Genomic DNA, 27,991 nt, shown 5'->3' with positions numbered 1-27,991 from the left:
AGGGTAAGAGGTAGGGAAGACCTGGATGAGAGGCAAGGTGGTTGGAAAGAGCACTGGATTTTGAGATTTGAGTTTAAATTTCAGCTGTGCTACTTACTATTTATATTATCTTGGGTAAATTCTTTAAATTTTCTGTGCCTTAATTTCTTCATCTGCAAAATGAAGAGGTTTGACTAGGATATGTCTTTTTATTTTGTTTTTCCTAGTAAATTTATTTGTTTTTAATACACATTACTTTATGAATCATGTTGAAAGAGAAAAATCAAAATAAAAAGGAAAAACCCTGGGAGGGATTTTTTAAAAAAAATGAACATAGCATGTATTGATTTACATTCAGTCTCCTTTTTCTGGATGCAGATGGCATTTTCTGTCCAAAGTCTATCGGGATTTCTTTGGATTACTGAACCACTGAGAAGAATCAAATCTTTCATAGCTGATCATCACACATTTTTGTTATTATGTACAATGTATTCCTGGTTTGCCTTGTTTTGCTCAATATCAATTCATGTAAATCTTCCCAGGCCTTTTTAAAATCAGTGTCTTCAACATTTTTATGGAATAACACTATTCTATTACCATCATATACCACAACTTGTTCAGCCTTTCCCCAACTGATGGGCATCTACTCATTTTCCAATTATTTGCTACCACAAAAGAGCTGCTACAAACATTTTTGCACATGTGGAGCCTTTTCCCTCCTTTAAGATTTCCTTGGCATTCAGATCTAGTAATAGCACTGATGGGTCAGACTAGGATATATCTAATGCCCTTTTTAATGCTAAATTCTTTTATCTCAATGTTTAGTAAGGGATACATCCTTTGCTGATCTTAAGATATTGATTCATCACAAATAGGTGTTAGAAATATAATCTATGCCCAATATAGCAAGAAGCTTGTTAGCAATTTCTGACTCACAACACCAATGATGGAAATGTTCATAGCAAAGGACACAAATATTAAATGACATTCCACTCTCACAGTCTTCTTCTCACAGTCTTGATATTGATGAACTGCCTATTTTCTCTGCTTTCTTTCCTCTAGCACTTATCACAATGTACGTGGAAAATAGAAACACCAACAATAAAAAACATGTTCTGCCTCCTTTCATGCTCTGGCTGTTAGGAGCCTCATCATGGAATAGAGATGTGTACTTTTCAGTCATTGACTACAACTGCTCTACTCAGAAGTCAGCTGTATTATCTTCAGTGGGTTAACACATTCTAGTCGGATTTAAATGTGAAGTAGTAAAGCATCACTATTAACTAAGAAAAAGAATCTCAAAACAGTTAAAGGCAGCAAAATAAATGATTGCAATTAAAAATGCAGAGATAATTGAGAAAAAAAAAGTTTAAAAGCATCAAAGATTTTTTGTTTGACCACAAATTAAAACTAAGATTAACTGTCAAGTTGCATGAATTAAATTATGGATTTAAAATTAGAGAATCATGGTCTAGATGGTCATAGAAACAAAAATGTTTTTACTGATCTCCATAAATCAATTGGCAAGGCAATTGACCATATTATGTAAGGATAAAGCCTTTGAAAAGTATTTTAGAAATAATATTAGGAAGTATAGAGGTACTGAGAATCATATTGTTCCCTTTGGTGTGAATATGGAGCTGGACTCTAATCTATCTTTTTTGGTTCTCCCTTTGAGGCCAATTGGTCTTGCATCTCATCATCTATACCAAAAAAAGGGTAAGAAAGAAATAAAGCTTGGTAGGAGTCCCTTTACTGCCAAGATAATAACATTCCACTTTCTGAGAAGCAATTCAGAGGTAAACAAAGTGATCTTGAAAATAAGAACAAAAATACAATCCAATCCCAGGGACAAGAAAAAAAGTTAAAACTGTGAAATCTACAAGGTGTTTAATATGTCACTTGCATTTCCTTTCAGTTCCCTGACAAGAAGATTAAAGCTATAAACCTTCAGAGTAAATCCACATTTTAAAACTTCAGAAAGACACTTTTTCAGAAAGCTCTTTCTCACGGGAAGAGACATTGACATCTTTGTAAATAAGATGCTCTTGATTAAACTCTTGCTTTCTTCAGAACAGTAACTTTCCCAATGATTTTTTTTCTCAATTAAGGATTCTATTAACTTGGGAACCTTATGTAGGCATCTCAAAGGGGTCCAAGATAGAATGGGGGTAAAAGACTTAAGATCAAAAACATAAACAAAACAAAATCTACTACCTCAAATGTGATATTTGAAATGTTATCCCAGAATGGTACGCAAAAAATCTGGGCAACGGATGATGATATTTTCTGCCAAGGATAGGGAAAGATGAATGCTAGTAGTGTGATATTTCACATTTGCATGTTTTCTTTGACAAAGACCAGGAATTTCATCTCTCATCCTTTTTTTAATTAAAGCTTTTTATTTTCAAAACATATGCATGGATAATTTTCAACATTCACCCTTGAAAAACCTTGTATTCCAAATTTTTCCCTCCCTTCCCCTCAACCTCTTTCCTAGATGGCAAGTAATCCAATATATGTTAAACATCTCATCTTTTTTTAAAAATGATGAAACAAGATTAAGGTTCATAGATTTTATTGAATCACAGAACTAAAGGGAGATGTTATGAATCATCAATTCTGACCCTCCTTCATTTTCAATGAGGAAATTGTGACTTAAAGACATTAACTAATTCATAGTAAATTAATGATAGAGTCAGAATGAGACATGTTGCCCAACTTTTAGCTCATGGTTTGTTTATTTTTGTTTTTTCCACTACATCATTTTTCCTCTATTCTAACCAAAACTTGATACTTTGCCAAAGAGTTAAATACCCCATTGTATAAATATTGACTTTTATGTAAATACCACTTTCTAAGAACAGCCTGACTATAAACTTCATTCATAATTTATTATTGCATATAGTATGAGATACTGGGCTAAACTTAATTTCAAGGTATATGACTTAAATGGCAAAGGTCAGATCCTGAGAGAGAAAGAAAAAGAGAGAGACAGTTAGATAGATAGATAAACACAGAAAGACAGAGGGATAGAGACAGAAAAATATAAAGACACACAGAAATAGAGAGAGGCAGATAAGATACACCTGCACATATAGACTGAGTGAGAGAGATAGAGAGAAAGAAAAAATTTCCTTGTACTAACTATGATTAGAGTGAGATTTATTACTCAAAATACTATGGTTATCATAAATGAAAAGATGGAGTATTTATATAAAATTGAAAAACATTTGCATGATGAAAATAAATGAAATTACAAAGCAAATAATTAATTGGGGAAAATACAGCAAATTTCTCTGATAAAGATCTAATTTTGAAGATAAATAATTGGCATAAATATATAACGAATGAAAGTGATTCTGAAATAGATGTGATCAAAGGTTATAAACAAGCCGTTCTCAACTGAAGAAATACAAACTATCAACAGCTATTTTAAAAAATGTTACAAATAACTAATAGTAAAATAAGTGCAAATTAAAGTAATTTTAATGCTTGAATTGTCATATAATTATGTTATAGTTAATGACAGTTTGCATTTTTTAGGGAACAGATTGCTGGCCCTACAATCAGAAACATTCATCGTCTTGAGTTTAAATTTGATGTACTTAGCTATATGACTCTGAGGAAGTCACTTAACTTTCTTTGCTTTAGTTTCCTCATCTGTAAAGTAAGCTGAGGAAAATGGCAAACCATTCCCGTATTTTTGCCAAGAAAATCCCAGATGGATTCACAGAGGATCAAATGCTATTGAAAAATGATTGAACAACAGCAAATTTCATTTGGGAACTAACTGCCTGTTTATATACTTTGACATGAAGATCAACTAGAAATTTTTTTTTCAATTAAAAAAATCTTTAAAAAAAAACCTTTATCAGAGAAATTTGCTGTAAAGATTTCCCCCCAACTGCTTGTTTCTTTTACATTTAAACTTATTGTTGAAAGAGATATAGTGATTTTAACCAATCAGACAAGTAATTTGGAAATATGCTCCCACAGTCACTCAACCAAGCCATTGACCCGGGAATGTTATCATTAGGAATGCATTCCAAGAAAATAAAGTCTAGAAGAAAAGGTTCAGGACACATACAAATACTCATGTCAATCCTCTGTTGTATCACAGACCTGGGAGAAAAAATACTCATCAATTGGAGAATATTTGAACCAATTCTAATTCATAAATATAATGATAAATTATTGTTTTATTAGCAATATGACAATCTCAGAGAAATATGAAAATGCTTGTATGAATATATGACAAGTGAATTGAGGAGAAACAAGAGAAAAATTATGTGATTAACACAATTATAGGAGAAACAATTTTGATGAGACTTTAAAACTCTGAGCAAAGCACCAACTAATCATTAATATACAGACAAATCATCTCGTAGCAGAAAGATGATGGACTAGATGATGGCAGAATAAGGTATTCATTCTCAGACAAGACCAAGCAATAATTAGTTTTGCTTAATATATTTGTTATAAGGGAGGGCTTCATTGAGAATGGAGGTGACTGGTAGATTAGTGGGTAGTAATAGATATTTTTAAAAGAACATTAATATAATTTACTAAAATACAGAACAGAAAGTGAATAATGGGATATAGATAGATCTTATCATGGTTAAATGTAAGTACATACGTATATATTAATATACTCATGTTAGAAAACATACTTATTTTAGTAAATATTTATATTTCATGGCTATCATATATTTATATTATATAATATATTTATATTATTATAACACATAGAAACTTAAGCTCACTATAATTTAATATGAGATGACTTTTTGTTTTTCTTTTTTATTGAAATGCTTTTGCTTGATGATTAATAAAAAAAGCTAAACCCCTATGTGTAGTTTTCAAAGATACAAGGCTTCAAAAAAGCTATTTGACTCTATAAAACTTAAAATTATTTCCTTATAAGATGGATTTCAGGACCATTGATTCATATTTTTAAGTGACTTAAGAAAGGTTGCTTTCTTTCCCTCTCTAATGCCTATCACTTTTCAAATCCTCCCCAATTTGGTCTTCTTGCACTCTTAATCTTACTAAACTGCCATAAACATTAGTTTTAAAAGACTTTTCGTCTTGTATACTTTGTGAAAGACCTTAGAGTTTAAATGTTTTAACTAATGTCACACATCTAGTTAGTGAAAGATTGGAACTAGAACCCATTTTTCTTGACAATGAGTCAGAACTCATTATTAAATTATTCTGCTTCTGACAAGATGGAATAAAATCTCTCTCTCTCTCTCTCTCTCTCTCTCTCTCTCTCTCTCTCTCTCTCTCTCTCTCTCTCTCTCTCTCTCCCTCTCTCTCTCTCCCTCTCTCTCTCTCTGTCTATCTTTGTCCGTCTGCTTCTCTTCTTCCCTCCTTTTCTCTTGTATTTACTTACTCTCTTTCACCCTAAGTAATGAGACTCTGTAAATATATTTTCTTCCTTACTTGAATTTGTTAATTCCTTCCTTATTTTACCAAACATTTATTCAGTGTATATTGTATACAATGCCCTATATAAGGCATGATCATTTTCCTATAGCTATATTTACCTAGACTATAAAAACATCACTTAAACTATATAGTTTGCATTATATTAACTTGATAATTCACTTTGATTTTATTAATGGAATAACAAAGACTGTATTTGAAGTTTTGTTGTTGTTGTTGTTGTTGTTGTTGTTGTTTTTTTCAATGGGTCACACATTTCTAATTACTACAGCCTTTGGCAAAACAAATAAAATTCTGACTTAATTACACACATTTGTTTTCTAGGTTTACTTTACTTTTATCGTGAGTTTCAGAGATTTTCTCTCTTTAACTCACTCTCTTCTATCTCTTTTCCATTTAGTTCCCCAATCATGACAATGTTTGAACATTATTTTTTCTTGTAAATTTTAATTTTATAACCATTTTCCATGGTGGCTCAGTATCCAAAGACTCACTGGTCATATATTATTCTCTTCTCTTGATTGTAGAGGTGATACATTACAAGAATAAAGGCTTTGGGGACAGGGCTGGAATCTGATCAAAGTTCAATGGCCAGGTATTCTATCTGTTATTGAATGTCTTCCAAAATGCCAAAAACTCCAATCATTTCCTCAAACTATTAGAGGAATGGTTTGATCTTCCCTCCTGTGGAAAAAACTCTTTTTGGTGCACACAGGAGAATAAATATCCTTTCCCAAGACTCCTTATAGAGCATATAAATTTAAAACATCCAGTGAAAATAAGTATATTCATAATGCAGGTACCATTGGCAATAATCACCTAGAGGACTTTTGGCAAATATTTTCCTTATCTTGGGGTTCTACAAAATTGGCCCTAATGATATGATACACCTGGCAACATACATTTACTGAACTATTTTTTACCTTTTCCTCAAGGACATGAATTTGCTATCTTATTGCATTTTACTAAAATAATTTAAGATGGGAGTCAGCTTAGCATGACAATGGAAAAATAAAAGGTATTTGATAGAAGAGAGAGGACTGGTATTCAATTTCCATATCTAGCAATGGATTACCTTTGTGAATTTGAGGATGTCCCTCACTGAACCTCAGACTGCTCTTCTGTAGAGTGAAAGATTTGAACTAAATATCTCCAATTTCTCTTCTAGCTTTAAACCCCAAATTTTAAGCTAGACATTTAATTTTAATTTAAAACAAAATTTTAAGCTGGGTATGTTGATGTATATCTGCAATCCCAACTACCTAAGAGTAGTTCTGAATTGCAGTGTGCACTAAATTCTGCATTAATATGGATGGGAGTATAGGGGATATTGGGGGATGAGGTCCTGGGTAAGACTGGGGAGCCACAATGTTGCCGAACTAGGGGTGAGTTCTTCAGAATCACCAGAACAAGATAAGGAGATCCAATCTTGAAAACAAATTATTGCTAATAGGGAAGCAAGGAAAGTTCTAAAAAGACCTTTAATTAACACATGGGTTTAAACATGAACATCAGTGGATTGTAGTGTTTAACTAGTGATCTAATACAATCAAACTATGCAAGTGTTGTTATTCACTTGGCCCAAGCAATGAACGCCACTTTCTTCTCACCCTGCTTGAGACACTTCCCTGTGACAGATTTGGGTAGTCTTGTATTACTCCCTGATGAAAATTGCTAATGGTTGCCTACAAGTGGCTGGGCAAAGGCACTTGGACTAATGTAATGTAGTAATTTATGGGCAGTTTTTTATGAAAGCATATTTACCGAAATGAGGCCTGCCAAAAAGATCAGGTTACAGCAGGAATACATGACTTCCCAACTAGCCATAAAACATAAATCAGAAGCTTTTGCTGTCCGTTGTCAGTGACTGCCACCTTCCTCACACGCTCACTCTTCAGACAAATTGGACCACAAGCCACAATTTGTAGGGGGAAAAATCAAACTCAATTTCGCAGTACAATGAAGTGAGTCTGGGGCCTGTCATGTCCACGACATATTGATCCTTGGGAGATTGAAAAGATGAGAAGAGCCTGGGTTTTTATTTTTTCAAAGAAATACATCCCGAGAAAAGGAATATATAAATGGAGGGAAATACAGCACTTAAGCATCCTTACAAAGATGCAAGGGCTTGAAGGTGCTCAAGTTATAAACCTGGGCTATAATATAAAAGCCACTATTAAAAGGGTCACATTTTCTTTCCCCTTAGACTTACTGCTTCAGAAGACAAATGGCCTCCTAATCCAGGTTCATTTAAAGTGCAGCTGATCATTTCAACAGCTAAAAGGAATTTTCACTGGGGAAGGGAAAAAAAAATCCCTTTTCTTGGCCCTTTGTGGAATTTATGTCAGATCTATAATGCAATAAGCCCAACATTCCATCAAACATTTTCTATTTAACCTGAAAGGGGACTAAGCCAAATCACTTATATGTCTGTGTCTGTGATTTGCAAAGTGAAGTGACTGCAGTCACAATGGAACACATAAAGGAAAGATTGCCCAGTTCTTCTCATCTTCAGATTAAGCATTAGGAAACAGAAGCACTCTATCACAGGGAGCTGATGAAATTGTTAGAAACACCATAAAACATCTAACAGTCAGTTAAGCTAAATACTCCAGCTCAGCAAGATCGGCCAGAGAGGGGGAGAGAATGAGAATAGTTTTCAGGTAGGCTGAATCCCAGGCACAATGACAGCAAGATGATTTCCTAATTACTGCTGATCAGATCGTAGCTGTACAATGTTTTCCATTGATGACAACAAATCCTCCTCCACTCCCTCAACAAGCATTGCCTCATGTGCTACAAACACATAATACAGAACATCATGTACCTTTTATGACTGGAAAAACAAAGTGCTTCAGAAAGTTTCATGTTTGGAGTTTGTGGGGGCCTGAGAATTTCAGAGACAGAAGCAACATTAAAGATTATGCATTTTAAATTCTTAATAAACAAACTAGAGTGTCAATCTTGAAGTCACAGAGATCACAGAATGAGAAGGATCCTCAAAAGTCATCTAATTCTTTATTGTCTAGGTGGAGAAACTAGGCTCAAAGAGGTAAAATAACCTGCCTTAAACACATGGATAGTAAGCATCAGATTTAAGATTTGAATCCAGATCCTTTGACTCAGAAACAATGCTCTTTTCTATTGTACAATACAGCTTCCATTTTATTCCAGCTCTTAAATTCTTGTCCTAGATACATGCTAGATGTATAATTCTGGGCAAATCACTTAATTTCTCAGTGCATCAAACATTTTTTCTAAGAATATAAGTTATAGGTTACATGTAAGTCTCAGATTTACATCAGTAAAGAGAAGTTTTTGCTATATTTATGAAATCAGAGATTAAGATAAAAAGGAAACTGAATAAGTTACTTGTTCATGGTCAAGCAGCTAGATAACTAAATGTCTTAACCATTGCTCCTAATTTTTATGCTTTGAAAATGAAGAGAAAAAACCCCAATAAAATTTTTTTGGCCTACATTTTATAAATTAATTGCTTCATGCTATTTTTCTAAAGTAATGGCTTATGGTAAGTAATGATAAATATATTAATAATTATGTATTTCTCTATTGTTATACTAAATTATTTACAGTATTTTAAATGTCTATTAGAGAATGACTTTACTTCATCAATCAGTTTGACTAAAGTCATGATTTTCTTGGAACTGAAATATGCTGAAAGCTTTAAGTATTTCATCTTTAAGGCTAACAAGTCTGTGGTTAATGTCACTGCTAATACATTTGTCAGTCTGCTAATTTTCTTTTCCCATGAGAATAAACAGCAGCCCTCCCTTAAAAGCATACTATTTACCATGTGTCAGAGACACACACAGAAAGATGCTATTTGGAAATCATGAAGTGAGACATTATAGAATGAGTAGGAATCACATTGAAACAATGGATTTGGGGTGAAGACAGAGAACAAGAGATATTTAATAATCCTAAGAGGACCAAGGATAGAATTAGACAGAGGGGAAAACAAGTGAAGAGAGAAGTTAAAAGACATATAAAATACAATAGAAAACTCAAGCTAAAATGAGAAGGTACTGAAAAAAATTAGAAAAGCAATTTTAATGATAATGATAATGATGATGGCTGACATGTGTACAGCAATTTAAGGTTTAAAAAGCACTTTACATATATTATCTCTTTTGATCCTTCTAACAACCCTGTGAGGTAAGTAAAGCAAAAATGTGACAAAGAGCATATCAAACACACGAGACTGAAATCAAAGAAGAAAATTGGGGTGAAAAAGAAAAGAAAACCCCATGAGAATCTATTAGGAAAAGATCAAATAGTATCCACAAGCATTGTTTACATTTTTATTTTGGGATATCAGTTCTTTAAGTAAAATATACTCTTGGGAACAACAGTTTTGACTGTTTCCACAAAGTTAGCAAAATTTGGTAATCATAAATGTATTACTAATTACATATTTCTTTAATGTGAAGTCTAAGATGAAAATATTTTCAGTAAGCTTGGTGAAAGACTTGCAATAGAAAGTTTGATATTAAAACTGAAGGGAAGGATCTCCAAATCTAGAAAATGCTGCTATCACTCTCAACATTCCATTTCCTGTCACCAATTGTGTTATTCAGTGATGAATAATAGGTGCTCCTTCTCAAAACCATGTACTTTTCATATTTGGATCACATTAAATATTTGGAAGTTTTTCCTGACATAAAACTTACAAATGTCTGTTTTTTACTTCTTATATAGCCCATGGTTAATCTTTCTGCAGTTAAGCTGAAGAATATAAGCATATTTTCCCTAGAAAATTGTTATGTATTGAAGTAATATCAAATAAAGACAATATGAATTTGGAAAATCAGGGCATGTTTTAATGGAATCTGGACATTAAATAGTGTCATATTGAATAGAAAAAAAAATGTAATTTTTTTTTTACTTTCCTTATTGGTTTATATTGACCAACCAAATGATTTTGGGATAATAGTTTCCACCAGTGGTCTACTGATATTTCAGACAGGGAAGAAGGCATGAAGAATATTTCCTGGCAAGCTTTTCATAAACTTTCATGATAAACTTTGATCATTTCATCATAAGCTTCAGCCTTCCCATATTGGTTTAGTTCCTCAGGAAAATAGAAAAAAGTATCTATACTCCAGAAAAATAAATTAAAGACTTCCTAATATTTAAATGGAATTGGGGGTAAGGACTGAGTAAAAGAAACATCTAATAATCTTGAGAGGAAAATCAACAATGGAATTAGTGAGGAAAATAATTGATAAGATGATTCTTTAATTGGCATAGCAGGTTTTGTGTGTTAAGGTGCATTCTAGAGGTCTAGGGTCTTCTACTTTGCTACAGGAACGGTATGAATCTCAGGCACTAAAGTTACATCATATAATATCTTCCTCAGTTTTTCACCACTTTTTCATGAAGTTAGCACAGCATTTTTCTATTAGCAACTGGAACCTCCAATTACTTCAGAAACATTTGTTAAAAAACAATGTCAATTATACTACATATCTCCTCCAAGTATGGGAGTGACCAACAATGACTGTGTCAATAAGGGGAAACTGCCATAGCATAATTCTGTGGTAGAAGACTGGAGAAACCAATACTGCCACTCAGACTTATTAAATAGGTTCTAGTTAATTGTATGGACTCATGTTCCATTCAGTATATTCCTTGAGGACTAGCTCAATTTATTTCCCCATGCATCTTTTAGACAACTTTAATAAAAAGGAAAAGAAAACAAAGAAAAACTTCCTAATAGTAACATATTGATTGGATAGTTAATATTTGTGAGATGACAAAATATACAACATCAATGGGACTTGGGAAGACAGTTTTCAAAGATTTAAGAAACTATGTATCTTTATAATCTCTATAATCCTGTACCTAGTTTCCAGGCTCCTCACTCTTGCAGGATACCCTTTCTTTATAATTCCTTTCTTTCTACCAACATTCCTGTTAACCCCTCCAGACCCAATGTCTGTCTAGATGCTGTGGGGTTGGGGAGTCTCTGATGGGTTTATCTTGAGAACACATGCCAATAGACAGATGGTTTGAAATACTAACTAAAAACAAAATTTCAGTGGGCAATTTCACAAGGGAAAGAAATCAGCTGCAACTACCAAATAGATAATTAAAATCAACTCCACAAATACCAGCTACAGATATAGGGAATGTTGATGTGGATGGAAAGAACACATTACATGCTTTCTTTTCTCTGGTATTTGTCTACATAAATGGCAGATCTACTGATAACAGGACCTTCAAGTGGGAATATTTGTGATGCTCTGCATGTTTCAATATCCCCAAATATAGGACTTACCTGTCTGAGACAAAAGTGGTGTGTAAGGGACTTTTGGTTCTATTGCACTCATTGGTGGAGGTAGCAAGGGATTGGCAAAGCTGCGGAGTGGATGAGTGGGTCGAACACAGGCTGTGGGGATGGTCCTACTTGGAGCTTCCTCATTGCTGGGATGCTCAGGTTGTGTCTGGGGCAACATGGGTGGTTGCTGGGGAGTTGGTCCTTCACTAACCGCTGTAAGAAAAACAGAAAAAAGAACATTATTCAAGGGAGACGTTAGAGCTGTAACTAAGGGCAACCAGGGCTTGATCTCAGGGTGCTGACAACAATTACTTTCCTTCAATACTGGAGAAATAATCAAGATCTGTACTGAATTAACAAGGTTGGTTAAAAGAAAAAGCTAATAATTAGCAAAACATTCCTCCTCTCTATCTTTTATGTCTGGCTGAGCCACACTCTATCCTCCCCTCCCTATGTCCCAGGGTCTCTGTCTCCTTCCTTCAGCTCTTTTTGAAGTAGTTTTTGTTCTATTTTTCCTGATCATATCTTAAGAAGCTTTTCCTAAGAATGAACAAAAGCTAATCAGAGCTCTGGAATTTCTCTCCCCTCCCCCATTAATCCATCAATCAATCAACAATCATTTATCAAGCCATTATTATGTGTCAGGAACTGTGGCAAGTGCTGGGGATACAAAGAAAGGCAAAAACATGGCCCCTCCCCTCAAAGAGTTCATATTCTAATGGAGCCAATTTTCCTCCTTTTGTAACAGTGGTACTTAACATCAGTCTTGAATTTTTTTTTAGAAGAAAAAAATAATAACTATCTTTGAGTATAGCTGGTTTCCTTTATGATCATTTGCATTTATACTATTTATTTTATGCATTTAAAAAACATTGCGCAGAGAAAGGGTCCATGACACAAGCAGAAAAGGTTACAAATACCTGACTTAGAATGACAGCATGAAAGTATGGAATTTAGCTACCCAATAAGAATTTATTTCTCTATCTTCTCTTTTCTCACTGATCTTCCTACCCTTATCCCATGTCATATGAGTAGATATTAATTCCAAAAAGTTACAAATCCCACAGTGCTAAGATCTTTATTTCAGGAAGGCCAGTAAGATATATTTCACTGATACTCTATATTGGCTATACTGACTAGGCCCTATAATCAAAAGTGATGGGGAGGGAGAGACATTTATGTGACTAGTGGTATCAGTAAATCCAATGTGCCAAACCTGGCTTCTACTGCATGATTATCTCACAGCCAATATGCCAATTTTTCTGTGATTTAAACATGCCATGTCAACTGTCAAACAAATCAGTTACCCAGTGCTGAAAGGCATCTCTAATAAAATGATACAAATAATAATCACTATCATTATCTTCTATATCAAAATAAAGACACGGCTATCTAAAAGTTATTTGCAGCATAAATCTATCCGAACAAGTTCCCTGGATATAGAATTATGATTCTTTTTTCTTTGATAGCAAACCTTACAATTTTCAGTCAGATTACTATACTTGAGAAGGTTCTGCATAGTCTTTTGTAACAACAGTTCAAAGGAAGGGTGGAAAACTTTGTGGTAGAGAAGCCCTAGCTTTTCCTCAGAGAACAGAGTTACCTAAGACTAAAAGCTTCAAAAGGAGGAAAAGAGCATTTTGATTGTTTTTAATCTATGAAGAGAAAAAAAAATAAGTTGAATTAATTTTTTAGACTTAAATTAAAATAACTACATAGGAAATGCAAGCCTATTCAAAGTAAGTGGAATATTTCTAATGAACTCTTGCTCAAGTTTATCATGACTGTTCTAAGTAGAAATTCTGCCCAAAGCAGTGGGGGAAGGAAATGTCTCAATTTTGAATGACAAGGATAATTTCAAAATAATTATCCCACTTTGTAAGTTAATTTCCAGCCAACTCACTGGGAGGTTTTGAAAAAAAAATAAAAACAGCAAAAGGGCAGAGAAGATGGACAAAAAGCCTAATCAAACAAAAGAGAAAAGTATGAAATTATAAAATATCAAAATAGGATATAGAAATGTAAATACTGAGTGATAATTGCATAAAACCTTATTTTGTGAAAAAGTATTTTCTCTAGGATGGAAGAAAGGAAGTAAAAGAGGAAGGAAATAAGGAAGAAAGGAAGGAAGAAAGAAAGAGAAAAGGAAGGAGAGAAGAAAGAAAAAAAAGAAAGGAAGGAAAGAAGGAAGAAGGAATAGGAAAGAAAAGAAATAACTATAGTATTAAGTGCCTTCTATGTACCAAGCATTCTATTAAGCACTTCAAAATATCATCTCTAATAAAAATATCATATCATTTGATTCTCATAACACTCAAGAGAAATAGTTATCACTATTTTGTAGTTGAAGAAAGCCAGGCGGAATGAGATGAACTGATTTGTCTGTGGTCACAGGGCTAGTCTATATCTGAGGTTGGATTTGAACTTGTCTTCCTTCCTCCAGATCTAGAACTCTATTAACTGTATAACCTAAGTGTCTCTGAGTTATCCAAACCTATATTATCTTGATCAAATTGTGGTTGTTTTCTGAGTTTTATCTGTCATCTGCAAAATAAGATGGCTGAACTAGATGAATGGCAAAATCCCTTTTAACACTTGATAAAAGATCTTAAGTTCGTATCAGTAGACTAGCAACTCTTCAAATGTTCTATGGCTCTCTTTTTCAAATAATGAAAAAAGAAAATAAATATAATTGATAGAAATGGGTCAGGGTACAGAAAATAAGTAGGGGATATAACTAATTTTGATTCCATAGATTTTTAATCTCTTATTTAACCCCAGAGGCTGAGGGAACTGATGAAACTGGGAAAATGAGGCAAATGCGAGGACTTGGATAGCTAAAGGCAGTACTTCTTGATATCCCCTAAAAATCTGGCATATATCTTGTACTTTGTAATATCTTTCTTTAGTTATGAATTTGTGAAAATAGAAAATTCCTTATTTTAAAAAATGTATAAGCACAAGCATTTTCCCCACTACTCTCCCCAATCTTCTCCTTTCTAGTTTTTATTAATTCTGCTTATAATTAGTTTGCTTTTGATTCTTTTCAAAGTCCAACTCCTTCTCCTAGTTTGCTGCATTACATTTCTGGGGAATTTTCATTCTTAGGTCCTTCTTTATTCAATGGTAGTACCTCTCATCACCATCATTTTGGGAAGGGCCCCACCTTTCCCCTTTTTGCTACCCCTGTACATGTTGCTTGTTCATTGGAACTATAAGTTCTTTGAACACAAAGACTGTTCTAGATACTTATACTTCCATCACCAGGGCTTACTTAGCACATTACCTAGCACATAGAAATCACTAAATAAATGTTTATCTATCTATCTATCATCTATCTATCTGTCTGTCTGTCTATGTCAAAATCCTTCAGGTAGCTTTGGAAACTAGGGGAATTTAAGTCAGATGGGTAAAGTTTTACTTTGCTGAATATTCTTCATTCTGTTTATTGAGTTCAATGATAAGACATCTCTACCAAGAGCCATAAGTGGTTTCTGCTTGAGTGGGAACAGTGAGTTTTAACATACTTCAAGGCATCTGGAAACCAATACTCTGTACTCAGAAGTCTGCCTGTGGATGAAAATTAATTATTTTCGGTAGTTCATGTGATTGGGAATATATTTAACTTCCCAGTAAACAGGGCATACATTTTTAACTCATTATCTAAGCAAACTGAAATGCTCTGCATGTTCTATTACATTGCACATAAAATAATAAATGCTCAAAAATTTTTTGAATGAATAAGTACACGACAAATTATTCTGAAGTTTTCAGAAAGGCTTGAAATGACCATTATATCATTGTTTGGATGACTTTAACAATATCATAATTTTTGCTCAAAAATACACAAAATATGAAAATACAAACATTAACTTATTAAAGTCAAGTTAGTGGTTGAGATACTATATATTTAGATATGTATGTTCATATGTTGGAGCCAATATGTAAAGTCCTGGAAGAGTCAATTATTAAATTTTTAATGTAAGCATTTACACATCAGATATCAGTTACACTGAAAGCCTGATTAATCGTTGATTTTATAGACTTTTAAAAAGGAGGGAGAAAATGTTGGTTATGCAGAATAAACTTTAAAAGGTATCTCGAGTTTTAGAAGATCCTGAAATTAAACATTTTACTGCACATATACATGTACTATGTACAACTCTGTCTTTCTACCTCTATTTTTATCTTTTTCATTGATGGAACTATCAGAGGAAGAGAACGATATGTTTCAGAACATGAATGCAACAATAACTCAAATCCTATATAAATGTATCTTATTTTTATTTGTTTTGATTTTCAAATGAATTTTTCATGAATGAGCTAACTTTTCCTGAGAAGATAACTACGAGTAGCATACATTATATTCCCTAAAGAGCAATGGAAAGGAGTAGGTAGGAAGCAGACAGCTTGAGGCAATGGGAAGAGCTCTTGATTTGTGGTCAGAGCACATTAAGTTGAGTCTCTGCAATACTTTTTTATGTGTTAGACCTTAGGCATGTAACCATTCTGGGTCTCAGTTTGTTCATCTGTAAAATCGTAGGCCTTGACTCATTAACTTCTAAGGTCCTTTTTTAGTTCTAAATATACAATCTCATGCTCACAATCTTTCTAAATGCCTAAAAAGGAAGAATATAGGAAATATTCATAAGAATACAGAAAGAAGCATATGAATGGAAAATAATTAGGTGCACTTAATCAATACCAATTGTTCTAAGTATTTACAAAGGACCTGCTGTGTGCATAGCATAGTGCCAAGACCATACTGTGTTTGTGACACATATTAAGAATGAACCTTGAATTAATGGATCCAGGAAAGGCTACTAATGTGTTTACCTATAGAGCCAACATATGCTTCTTTTCAAAAGGCCAAGACATTCATATGCATCTATATGATCTTAATAGAAGAGATCACAAGTTTATGGGCTTAGGAGGAAGGAATAGAAACTGGATGATGCAGTGACTAGAACACTGAGCTTGGAATAAAAAAAAAGCTCATCTTTATGAGTTCAGATTTGGCTTCATACACTAGTTATTTGATGCAGGGCAAGTCACTTAACCCTATTTGCCTCAGTTTTGCTTATGAAAAATGAACTGGAGAAGGGGCAGGCAAACTACTCCAGTATCTTTGTCAAGAAAACCACAAATGGGGATCACAAAGAGTCTGAAATGATTGAACAGTAACTATTTTTTTAAGTTTCTTTATTTTTTGTTCTGAATGTAATCAACCCCAAATGAAATGAGAAGTTCTAGTTTCAAAATAGGAGAAAGAAAACTATTCTCTTTTTTTCAGAAAGGTAAACAGATTCAGTGAGGTAAATGTTATATAACTAAGAATTTGCAGAATCATGTTTTAAATTCCAGGATTCCAACTCTAAATCAATTCCCTCCTGCCCCAACCCCTGTTCTGACTGTGCTGATTAATTTTCTAAAAATTGTCACAGTAGTATGTTTAGAGTCTGGAAACTAACTGTCATCTTTCAATAACAACACTTCCAACTTATTTTTGGAGAATATGTTCCATCTGGTTCTTACAATAATTCTATTCTCTGGGAAAAGTACACACTGAAGAAAGGGAGAATAAATTCAATTGCTCCCTGACAGATTTTTTTTGATGCCTTTTAATTCTAACCTTCTTATATAGTAAGACAATTTATGGTTTCTTAAAGCTGTCTCTGATGAGCTGGGGAAAAAAATACAACCTACCTCACAAACATATTTTATCGATGTTACCATCTTATCTAATTCAAATCAGCTTATCATACAAGAGCTGCTGAGTCATCTGCTCTTCACTAAGAAATGAAAGCCATAAAATCAATCTGGAAATGATATATTTTAATGGGGGGGATGTCATGGAAGATAGGGGGAAAGCCCATATACATAAAATTAACTTTCGAGTTGTGAATTTTTTTTTCCAATCTATATATTCATCTGGGCAGTTTAGGTTGTGCAGTAGAGCAGAGCCCAGAGTCAGGAAGAATTGAGTTCAAATATAGCCTAACATTTAATAGCTGTGTGACCTTAAGCAAGTCACTTAAACCTGTTTGCCTCAATATCCTCATTTGTAAAATGAGCTGTAAAAGGCACTTCAGTATCTTTACCAAGAAAACCCCCAATGTGGTCACTAAGAGTCAGACATGACTCTATCTGTTATTAGAATGAAGAAGAAATCTATCTATCTGTTATTAGAATGAAAGTTTTTTTTTTTTTTTTTTTTTTTTTTTTAAGGATAGGGATAATCATTTGCTTTTTCTCAAAACTCCAATGCTTAGTACAGTGCCTGGCCCAGAGTAGGCACTTAATACATGTTTCTCTATCTATCTATCTATCTATCTATCTATCTATCTATCTATCGATATGTATCTATCTATCTATATATCTATATCTATGTATCTATGTATCTATGTATCTATGTATCTATGTATCTATGTATCTATGTATCTATCATTTTCTCCTACAAAGGATGGTGCTAGTGGATTCTCCTTGCCAGGAATTAATCCTTACAGATGGAAAGGTAGCACATCATTGATTTAACTAAGTTAATCTAATGATGGGTCTGGCAGCAGAAGGCAAGAAGCATTTAGTCAAGTACTGATTAATCAATTCAATAAGACAATGTTACAGATAACTAAGCTGTGATAAACAAGAAAAAATAGAGTAATAACCCTCCTTTACCAATTTATGAAGATGACAGATCTTAACTTCAAACATTCCCAATATGACTTGTTTTTAGCTGTTGTTTTTCAGAATTTCCTTCCTTTCTCTGCCCTGACAATTTTTTTAAAGACTCCCACTGGAGTATTCCATAAATATTTAAGCAGGATCTGGAGGACAGAATGAGTTGGTGGTATAAATTCTTATGTTCTTAAGATGCAAAGGACTAAGAAAGCCAGTCTAACTCCACTCTGACACTGCCAGAGTTAGCAGAGAGCTCACGTAGAAAGAAATGAAAATACATTACACTGACTTCTTCCTGTTCCGAAGCCTCGATCAACAGCAAGAGTTGGAAATGGCACAGGCCGGAGAGTAAACTGGGGATGGGGATAGCCACATGTTGGAGATGGCAAGATTCCTGGATACTGGGCACTTTCTAGTGTCGGCACTGGGATGGCACTAACAACAGCTGCAAAACAAAGAATGTAAATTAAGTTTATTTTAAATCCCAAATATTTTCATAAGGAACAAAAAGGACATAGACAATTTTGACAGAAAAAAAGTACAATTATCCCTTCCTATATCAGTGGTTGGTTTTGGGGGGTGATAGATGGGTTAAGGGCCTGGTGTCTCTGCAATTTGGAAAATCTCATGAAAATTTTTTTGGCCCTCCCTTCATATCAGAAAAGAAGTATATATATATATATATATATATATATATATATATATATATATATATATATATATATATATATATATATATATATGTATGTATGTATATATATATATATATATATATATATATATATGTATGTATGTATATATATATATGTATGTATATATATATATATATATATTTCCTTTATGTGATGTTGATATTATGTAATACCATATATGTATTTTATGCATTTTTTATTTTCTAAATATTTTCTGTATCATCTGCTGGCCTTTGTGTATTTTCTGTGGTTTCTGCAAAATTCCCATTTAATTTCTTATACCAACACATGATATATTTAAATTTCAATGGAAAAAGTTGCAATGTGGAAGGAATAATTGTGTATGTACATATACATGTGAATACACATACATACACATATATATGTAGATATACACACATCCATATACATACTCATATATTCACAAACTTTAAAGTGCTATATAAAAGCTAGTTATTACATATCATCATCATCATAATTATTACCTGTGATTATGTACCTTTAAAACTTTTAAATTTTTTGTTTTTATATCACTTCCACTTCCAAATATATCCTTTCCTTCTATTTTATAAAGAGAGCCATATAAGACTGAATAAATATAAAAGAACAAAATTTCTGCAAAATATCAATCATATAGTATTTTGAGGTTGGTTAACTATTTTTAATCTTCACAATGACTCTTAGAAGTAGATGCTATTATTATCCACACTATAGATGAGGAAACTGAGGTATAAATAGGTTAAATGACTTGTTCAGAGTTACACAAACTAAATTTTAATTATGTACTTCCTGATTCTGTTCAGTGCTCTACACACTGTGATCCTCCTGCTGCTTCAACTAAGCAGTACATCAACTGAATCTGACAGTAAGTCTACTAAGTCTTCCATCTCTCTAATGCAGGGACTGAAGAGAATTTTCCTATTTATTCTTTGGGGATATACTTGGGTAGTATTCAATAATTTTTTTAATTGGAAAGTATTGTTTTCTAAGTTAAAAAGTTTCAATAATGAAATTATGAATTTTTTGCAATAAACATTAGTGTACATAAATTAAATGATATTCTCTCTTTTTAAAAGAAATCATAATGCTAGAATTGATTCAATTATTTTGGTCACTTCACAGAACAAACTAGGACAAGGCAGAATCATTCATGTTGATTCACAGCTTTTGAAGTCTCCAACAATATGATTTCCTCAGTACAACTAATTTTGTAAGAAGAAAGATGATAGATCCATGATATCCTCTCAAAGATAAGCTGGAGAAGTGAAATAATTTGCATGATTTGTAATTGCTTTTCTGTAACTCTGTCAGGTAAAAATAGATTTCTATGGATTGGTGCCTAATCACACAGTTAAAACTAAGAAGCTTAAATTCCATACAAGTAAGAAAATAAGTCAGTTCAAGTGGTTTGGGATCTTTATTAAAATACTCCTTTCTTATAGTATTCCTTAGTCTTCAGAATTTCAAAGGAGAGGATTATTAATAGCTACTGACACTATAGTTTTTTTTTCTTCTCTGTGAAAGGAAAGGAAGTGATGGTGAAGATAATAAAGGAAAATAATGCCTTTATATAATCAGAATCAATAACCCACATAGTGTGCAAAGATAAGCAGATAGTAAATATTGTGGACCAAAGGTCTAGCTCTCAAGGTTTAGTTAGCATAGCAACTACTTAGTAGTTTAGGATATTCAATTCACACTCTCTGAAGTTATCTAATTAAATTATATAGCTCTTCTTTTTGTACTTCAAAAACACCAAACTGATCTCTTAGTCATACAGTTGTGTCCTAATGTTCTCCCTTCAAAAATGTGAATAATTTTGAATGAAAAGATCAAACGACTTAGCCAGAATTATGAGACTATAGTTTTGATAGGGATGGCAGGGGTCCAAAATTTGATTTCTGTTTCAATATCCTAGTCAACAAGGAACTCATTCAGCAAATATTTGTGGTGTACCAACTTTGTATGTGAAATGAAATATTGTTGGGGGACATACATGGGCAAAAAACTTTTGCTTTCACAGACTTTTTGGTCAAACTTCTTCACTTTTGGTTCTTGCTCGAGATGCATGAGGCTATTAAGTGCCAGAACTTCAGAAATAAATCTGTCTGATAATTTTACACTAAGATAACCTTGATGTCCAGCAATCTGCCTTGGATGAGAATATTTAGTTTTCCAAGTCTTCATTTTCACTTGTTTAATATTTAGATTTACAGCCCACTTTTGAAAAAAATATTATCATACTCCTGCTATTTGAAACATGGTAATTGAAAATACAATAATTCTGTGTTAAAATTCATAAGGCACAATGTATTGAAGTCTCTTTTGATTTTTCCATTTCAATTTAGGCTTGGGTGAGGGAAAAAACAAAGTATAGAAATCATACTATAACCAATATTCATAATGATGTTACGCTTATGTGAACCAGCTAGAGAAAGATAGTGTCAATCATTTCCAATAAACCTTGGTTCAGCGACCAAAGAGGAGAAGAATTCCATTCTGACACAGCTTGCTAACAATTGAATTTGTATCTGACATTAATGTACTAAGAGTTTAAAAATAGAAATTCTCCCATCAAATTATGTGGTTCCTTTAGCACCAATAGTTTTTGATATCAGCAAACCAGTAAAAACAACTTTTTAAAATGTTATAACTAAATATAACTATGGGGAATATGAAATAGAGATTATTTAGGCTAGATTCTAAGACGTAAATTCTCTGTACTTGTTCCCTAAATAGTTAAGCATGATACTTTAGAAGCATATGTTTGTTTGTTTGTTTGTTTGTTTTCCTTTGGGAGGTATAAAAGGAAAAGAGGAAAAAAAAGGAAAATGTTGAAGTAAGAAATTGTTTAATATGATTTCCTAATCTTTACATTCTCTCTATCATTTTTGCAATGATCTAAAATTTGCTAGGAATTGCAAACTAATATTAATTTACAAACATTAATTTCATACTTTAAAATATGATTTTTTTAATACTCCCAGGTCTTCATTGAAAATCAGATGGCATGAAAGGGTAGAATAATCTTTTAAAATTTAATATATTTTATCTGTTTTTTTTAAATTAAACTTTATTGATTCTTTTTTTATGTGCAGTCACAGCTGACTTGTATTCTAAGGCCCGATTCTCTTTTAGCTCTAACCTATGTCCTATGTAAATGTATTCATAAGTATAGTGGTGTGCACAAGTGTGAAATAGCATAAACTGAAATTAAGTGAATTATGAGTAGGAAGAGGTTAAGAAAGAAAGGGAAGGTGGCAACTTGTACTTGAACTTCTAAGAGAAGAAAGGAAATGGTTTAGAAGTGTAGTCTAAAATTGGTCTTACTTTGGCCCCCAATGGTTCTGTTGACTCTGAAGTATTCAAGTTATTTCACCAATAGTGAATAGAAGACTTAGAGGTTGTATAAGAAAGAGAAGGCAATATTAAACTATGCAATGATTGCAAAAGATCATTGCAAACTGGCATGTTTAGGACTCAGAGACTATTGATATAACTTGCCTTTCTAGAATACAAAGCAAAGGAGTAGTATCAAACTCTAGCTGAGATCACCTGAGAGATTATCTAATCCAAACTCCTCCTTTTACATATGAGGAAACTGAGACTTGGGCAGGATAAATTGCCTGTCCATAATTATAAAAACCTCTGTATTTGAGCTGCATTTGAATCCAAAATTCAGCATCTTATCCACTTAAGAAATACTGGCTTCTTGCAATGGAAAATAATTTAGAAAAGAAGAGAAAATATGCTTTATAGTGTAACAAAGAATTAAAAGGATCATTAATAGTACTAATAAGCATAATAATACTATGACCACTAATAATACCAATAAACATATTTCACACTAAGTCATTCTGATGATTATAGGTACCCAAATTAATTACAAATGACCTATATCTATATCTAGAGAAAGAAATGCTAAATAGAAGTAAATGTAGAATGGTTATATGCATTTGTGTGTGTGTGTGTGTGTGTGTGTGTGTGTGTGCACATTCATGCACATTTACTGTTTTGTGTCCAATGGTAGCCATCTCTATAGGAAGGGTAGGGAGAAGAGAAAAAAAGAAATAAAAAAGGAAAGTTAGATAACTATTAAGGGATTGCAAGTTTTACATAATAAATTTGCAGTTTCATGTGTAATTATCTTTTTTTCCTATTCTATTACACTATGGAAATTCTTGTTTTATTTTTAAAGTACATTATAAAATTAATTTTTAAAATAAATAAATAAATGAAGCTTACTTTAATAGAAATTCAATTTTATGAAGTACATTGGGAAGTAGACAGCTCAATTATTACTGTTGTTGTCTGAACCTATAATTTCATTAATGTGGAGAACTCCTTGGTATGGGAAATTCTCTTCACTAATCAGAATTGGCATTCATCTGTAACTTATTATTTTAGATATATTCTAGGAGCACTAGGGTTGAGTAACTTGCCCTTGGTCATGTAGTTACTTGGTGACCTATATGGTTGCTTTCAGATCTAGATCCATGAATTCTGTAATCTTTAGTCCCATAAACAGGTGTGTTAAAATCAGCTCAAGCAGGCTCATAAGATCCTATTATTAAATTTTCAGTGTTAGATTTTATACTTCCAATATTAGTAAATAATACATTTCAAATCAGGATTTTATTGTTTATTTTGCTGTTTTTTCCTAGACTAAAGAAAATGAAGGAGAAAATATTAATAATGCAGATTAAACTTAAAGGTTCACATAAATCCACCCTCACCTCCCAAGCCAGTGGTTAAAATATTTACCAGCATACTCTTGTGTGACAAAGATAAACTCAAACTAAGGACTTCCTGTCTCCTAGGGTCAGCCAATTTTCAATTACAATATTTTGTCTTTCAAGTGCTATTGGTTTATAGTTATGAGAAATAACTTTCTCCAAATTATAATTGGCATAATACCAATTTTTTCCAGATGCAGTTAGGGTGTTGGGTGGTCAGGAAGACCTGAGTTCAAATAAGACCTTAGCTATTTCATAGCTGTATGGCAGAGATAAGTAATAATCTGTCTGTTTCAGTTTTTCATCTGTAAAATGAGAATAATATCATCTACCTCCTACAGCTGTTGCGAGGATAAAATGAGATAACATTTGTAAAACACTTGGCAAACCTTAAAATTCTTTAAAATGTTAGTCATCCTCTTCATCCTCATCCTCATCATTGTCTTATTATTTTTATTACTAAGGATAGAATTAAAAATTAGTCACAAAGGAATATTTTGAAAATCCTTTAAAAATCTACATAAGGAAGAAAATTGTTTCATGATTGCTAATGTAACCTAATTCTAAGTAGGAATATGTGGCATATATAAACCAAAGTAAATGAACATTCTCTCTATGCTGCATATCTCAGAAATTTAATAGTCTAGAAGAATAACAATAGGAAAATTTATGCCTTGTACAGACATTTTTTAATTAAAAAAATGACAGCAATTGTCATACCATAATTTATTCTATTTATACATATGCTGGTCTTAATCATATGTTACTGCAAATTCTATTTTTCACCAAGATGCTTAGCACAGAATGTTAGCACAGACAAATATATTCCACTCTATGACAATATTAAATACATTGCTAAGAATTAAAGACAACTTCAGTTAGCAGATACATTATCTGTCAATTAACATTTTACAGATCTCAGTTAAGAAATGCAAAGGGAGAAATGGAAAACAATATGCTCCTACTAAAATAATTATCAAAAAGCATTGCAGCAAACATCGTCTTTATAGATATGATTAGGAATATGAAATATGGGAAAGCTTCAGTTTAGTCAAGGCTTTTTGACATACCTGGAAGCATCTAAACAATCAGAAGTAGAAATTTATCTATTTCAAAGAATGAAATCATAATTATGCTGGAATGTAGATGTGCAGTTTTTTCCCACACAATAACTCAAAACCTTATTAATTTTAGTCAAATTGCAGGGCTTGTTTTATTGTATAGATAGCATGAACCTTCTTTTAAAAAATAAACTATGATGATTACTTTAAAAATGGTTTGGATTCATAAATATTCAAAAATCAAGAAAACAACAGAATTGAAGATGGTGGAAAGAATGGAATGTGACAAGGTCATTAGCAAAGAAATGAATTCTTCTATTTCTCTCTAATATTATTATCTATTGAACAAAATAATTGGGCATCATCATTTAAAAATGAATCTTTTGTCATTTGTAAGCACCACTCTGACCCACAGAGTCAGGTAGTAGGGAGAAGAAGTAGAGCAGACTATGACTGAAGGGAGTCAATAGAAAGAAAGGAATACTTCATTCAACTTGTTCTAATCTTAGCTCTCTTATAAACTTATTAGGTGATTGTAGTAAATTAATTTCTCTGTACCCATTTTTCTATTTTATAATTGAGGATTTTGGGATGGATGATCTGCAAGATATTTCTACTTTTAATGTTCTCAAATATATGTGGTTATGAGACTCAAATGGGATCAATAATTGGGAGTGCTATGAAAAAGTTGAAAATATATAACAAAATAAATACAAAGATTGATTATATCTGCTCCTGTTATTCTGCTGGGGTAGGGAACTCCCAATGAGGAAATTCCCTCTACTATTATATATTTGAAACTGCTCTGTACACAATGAATAACGTTTAATAATGGTATGGTCATACAATGAAAGGTAATATGATTTATTTATTTATTAAATAATTATTTATTATTTCATTATGTCCAAGGCATGTGATCTAGGGAATAAGGTGATAAGTAATATATAAATTCCTCCATGAAAGAGTTTTTAACCTCTAAAGAACTGAAAACCTACATGAAAGAAACTGAGATACAGGCATTAATGATCAAAGGTCTTAAATGTGATGGAATTGAAATGCATAGAGTCCAGAAAAGGGAGAAATTACTTCTTCAAAGATTACATGGAGATGAATAGACATTCATCTATTTAAAAGAAGAATGCATACAATTTTAAAAGGGAAAGAGCAGGTAAGTGTTCTAGAAAGATAAGATAGTATGAACAAAAGCACAGATGTGGCAAAGGACAAGGCAATTGTAAATAGTTCAGTTTGATTGGAGCATAGGCTATTTGGTAGTGGGGGCATTAAGAAAGATAATTCTGAAACCGGTAAACTAATTCCAGACTATGGGAAGCCTTCAATGTCATATTTAGTTATATGGTAAGGAGTCATGAAAGATTATTAAGGAGAGAGAGAGGAGGATTGACACAAAGTTGATCTTTAAGAAGATTAATCTGGCAATGGTTTGTAACATGGATTAGAGTGAGGAGAGACTAGAAGTGGAAGTAGATGACCACTGTGAGTAGGGAGACTCTGGGGTCATTAGCACTCTTGAAGTGGAACAATTTTTCTACCAGTGAGCACCGGTCTCCTTCCACTGGGTCCCATGAAACTGTGAGCTCCTTGAAGGCAGGGGCTATTTCCAGCTTTTCTTTATCTCCAATAAGTAGTCTGGCTTATAGTATGCATTTAATAAATACTTGATTACTTCTGCTAATTTACTGATGTCTCCAAATTTCAAGTCTTCATAAAGGAAAAGATCTCAATGTTTTCTTCTCTCTTCTTTTTCCCTAGTATATGATAACAGTTTAACACCTTTCTGGGCAGTTAAAGAGAATTTAAACATGAATATTATATAATAATAAAATAAAATATAAAATTATAATAAATGTATACATACAGAATAAATATGCAATAATATATATTAAAATAAATAATATACTTCTATAGGGGGGTGGGAAGGGAAGTAGATCCCAAAGGTTAACATGGATGGAAATTTCATTCCTTCAAAGTATACAAAATATACTTAAATCTTGTTCTTTTAGCAGTTAAAATCCACTGGGCAACTTCTTTAGTTCTTTCTTATCACTGAAATGCTCTTAGTCTCAGTCTCAATAATTAGTTCCACTATCATGTAATTGACTAGCCAAAGATGCTCTTTGTAGCCTTTGAGAAGCTTCTCCCCTCATCCTTCCTGGAGCACAAAGGTTCTTAAACTCAGAAAACTGAGTTTGGTTATCTCAGGTTAGTGAGAAAAATGATTATTTTCTTATTAAATTTTCTTATTATAATATAATAATTTTCTTACTAATAAACAATTTTATGTGATCAAGTCTTTTAAATGTTTAACTTTTAACGTGAATTGTATTTAATTTTCTTATTTACTTCTTTTTTCTTTTTTCCTTTAATCATAATTTCATTATGCCAAAGCAGATCACAATTGTTCTGTAATTTATAGTCTGAGAAAATTGCCTGGGGGACACTGAGAGGGGAGCAAACTAGCTTCAGGACACATTAAGCAGTATTTGCCAGAGGCAGCACTTGAACCTAGGTCATTATAACTCCAGCTCCCAAAGCTCTACATGTCTGACTGCCTCTTGACTCCCAGTTTCTATTCACAACTCTGCTGCTTTATGAAGACAGCTGTCAAGTTCTTTATAATCTCTTTGAAGGGAGTAAGGGGAGGATAGAGATAGAAGACAAATCTAGTGATGGAAAGCACCACCATTTGGTATAACAAAGGCATGGGACTGATGACTAGTCCTTTACTTACTGGGATTGTTTGGCTGGGAATCCATTGGAATCATCAGTTTGGCCCGAGTGGCTCTCCGGGCTGCAAGTGATCGCTCTAGCGTAGACATAGTGCTTCCAGCTTCTTCAGCATCAGGACCTGTAAAGAATTAATACATCTATGTGAACCATCTCACCAGGAGCTACAGCTCTTTACTCCAGATGATCATTGTATCTAAATGTCAAAAAACTCTTTCCCCTATCTGAGATCTCTGTGATCTCTGCCTTAGCCAATGAGAAATAGAATATTAGCTGAAGCTTGAAGATCTTAAGCAACTTGCCCAATGTTTCCAAAGTGAAAATTCTCCCCATTGATGACATTAC

General features: G+C 32.9%; 1 protein-coding gene across 3 annotated transcripts in view; it reads right to left on the bottom strand.

The window, feature by feature from the left end:
• DCC (DCC netrin 1 receptor) overlaps nucleotides 1-27,991 on the bottom strand; it is a 1,370,610-nt gene that overhangs the window by 25,017 nt on the left and 1,317,602 nt on the right. For 2 of the 3 annotated variants that reach the window (XM_074279384.1, XM_074279386.1), the window contains exons 25-27: nucleotides 27,651-27,767; nucleotides 18,693-18,854; nucleotides 11,732-11,944 (exon numbers count right to left, since the gene is read on the bottom strand). In XM_074279384.1, the coding sequence (XP_074135485.1) occupies nucleotides 11,732-11,944; nucleotides 18,693-18,854; nucleotides 27,651-27,767 (492 nt within the window). The remainder of the gene's footprint in view (nucleotides 1-11,731; nucleotides 11,945-18,692; nucleotides 18,855-27,650; nucleotides 27,768-27,991) is intronic. The other variant, XM_074279385.1, reaches the window with a different exon arrangement.

This window comes from Sminthopsis crassicaudata, chromosome 1 (genome assembly GCF_048593235.1).
Source record: "Sminthopsis crassicaudata isolate SCR6 chromosome 1, ASM4859323v1, whole genome shotgun sequence".
Taxonomy (NCBI): domain Eukaryota; kingdom Metazoa; phylum Chordata; class Mammalia; order Dasyuromorphia; family Dasyuridae; genus Sminthopsis; species Sminthopsis crassicaudata.
Note: the sequence above shows the minus strand (reverse complement) of the source record. Positions and strands in the feature narration are given on the sequence as shown.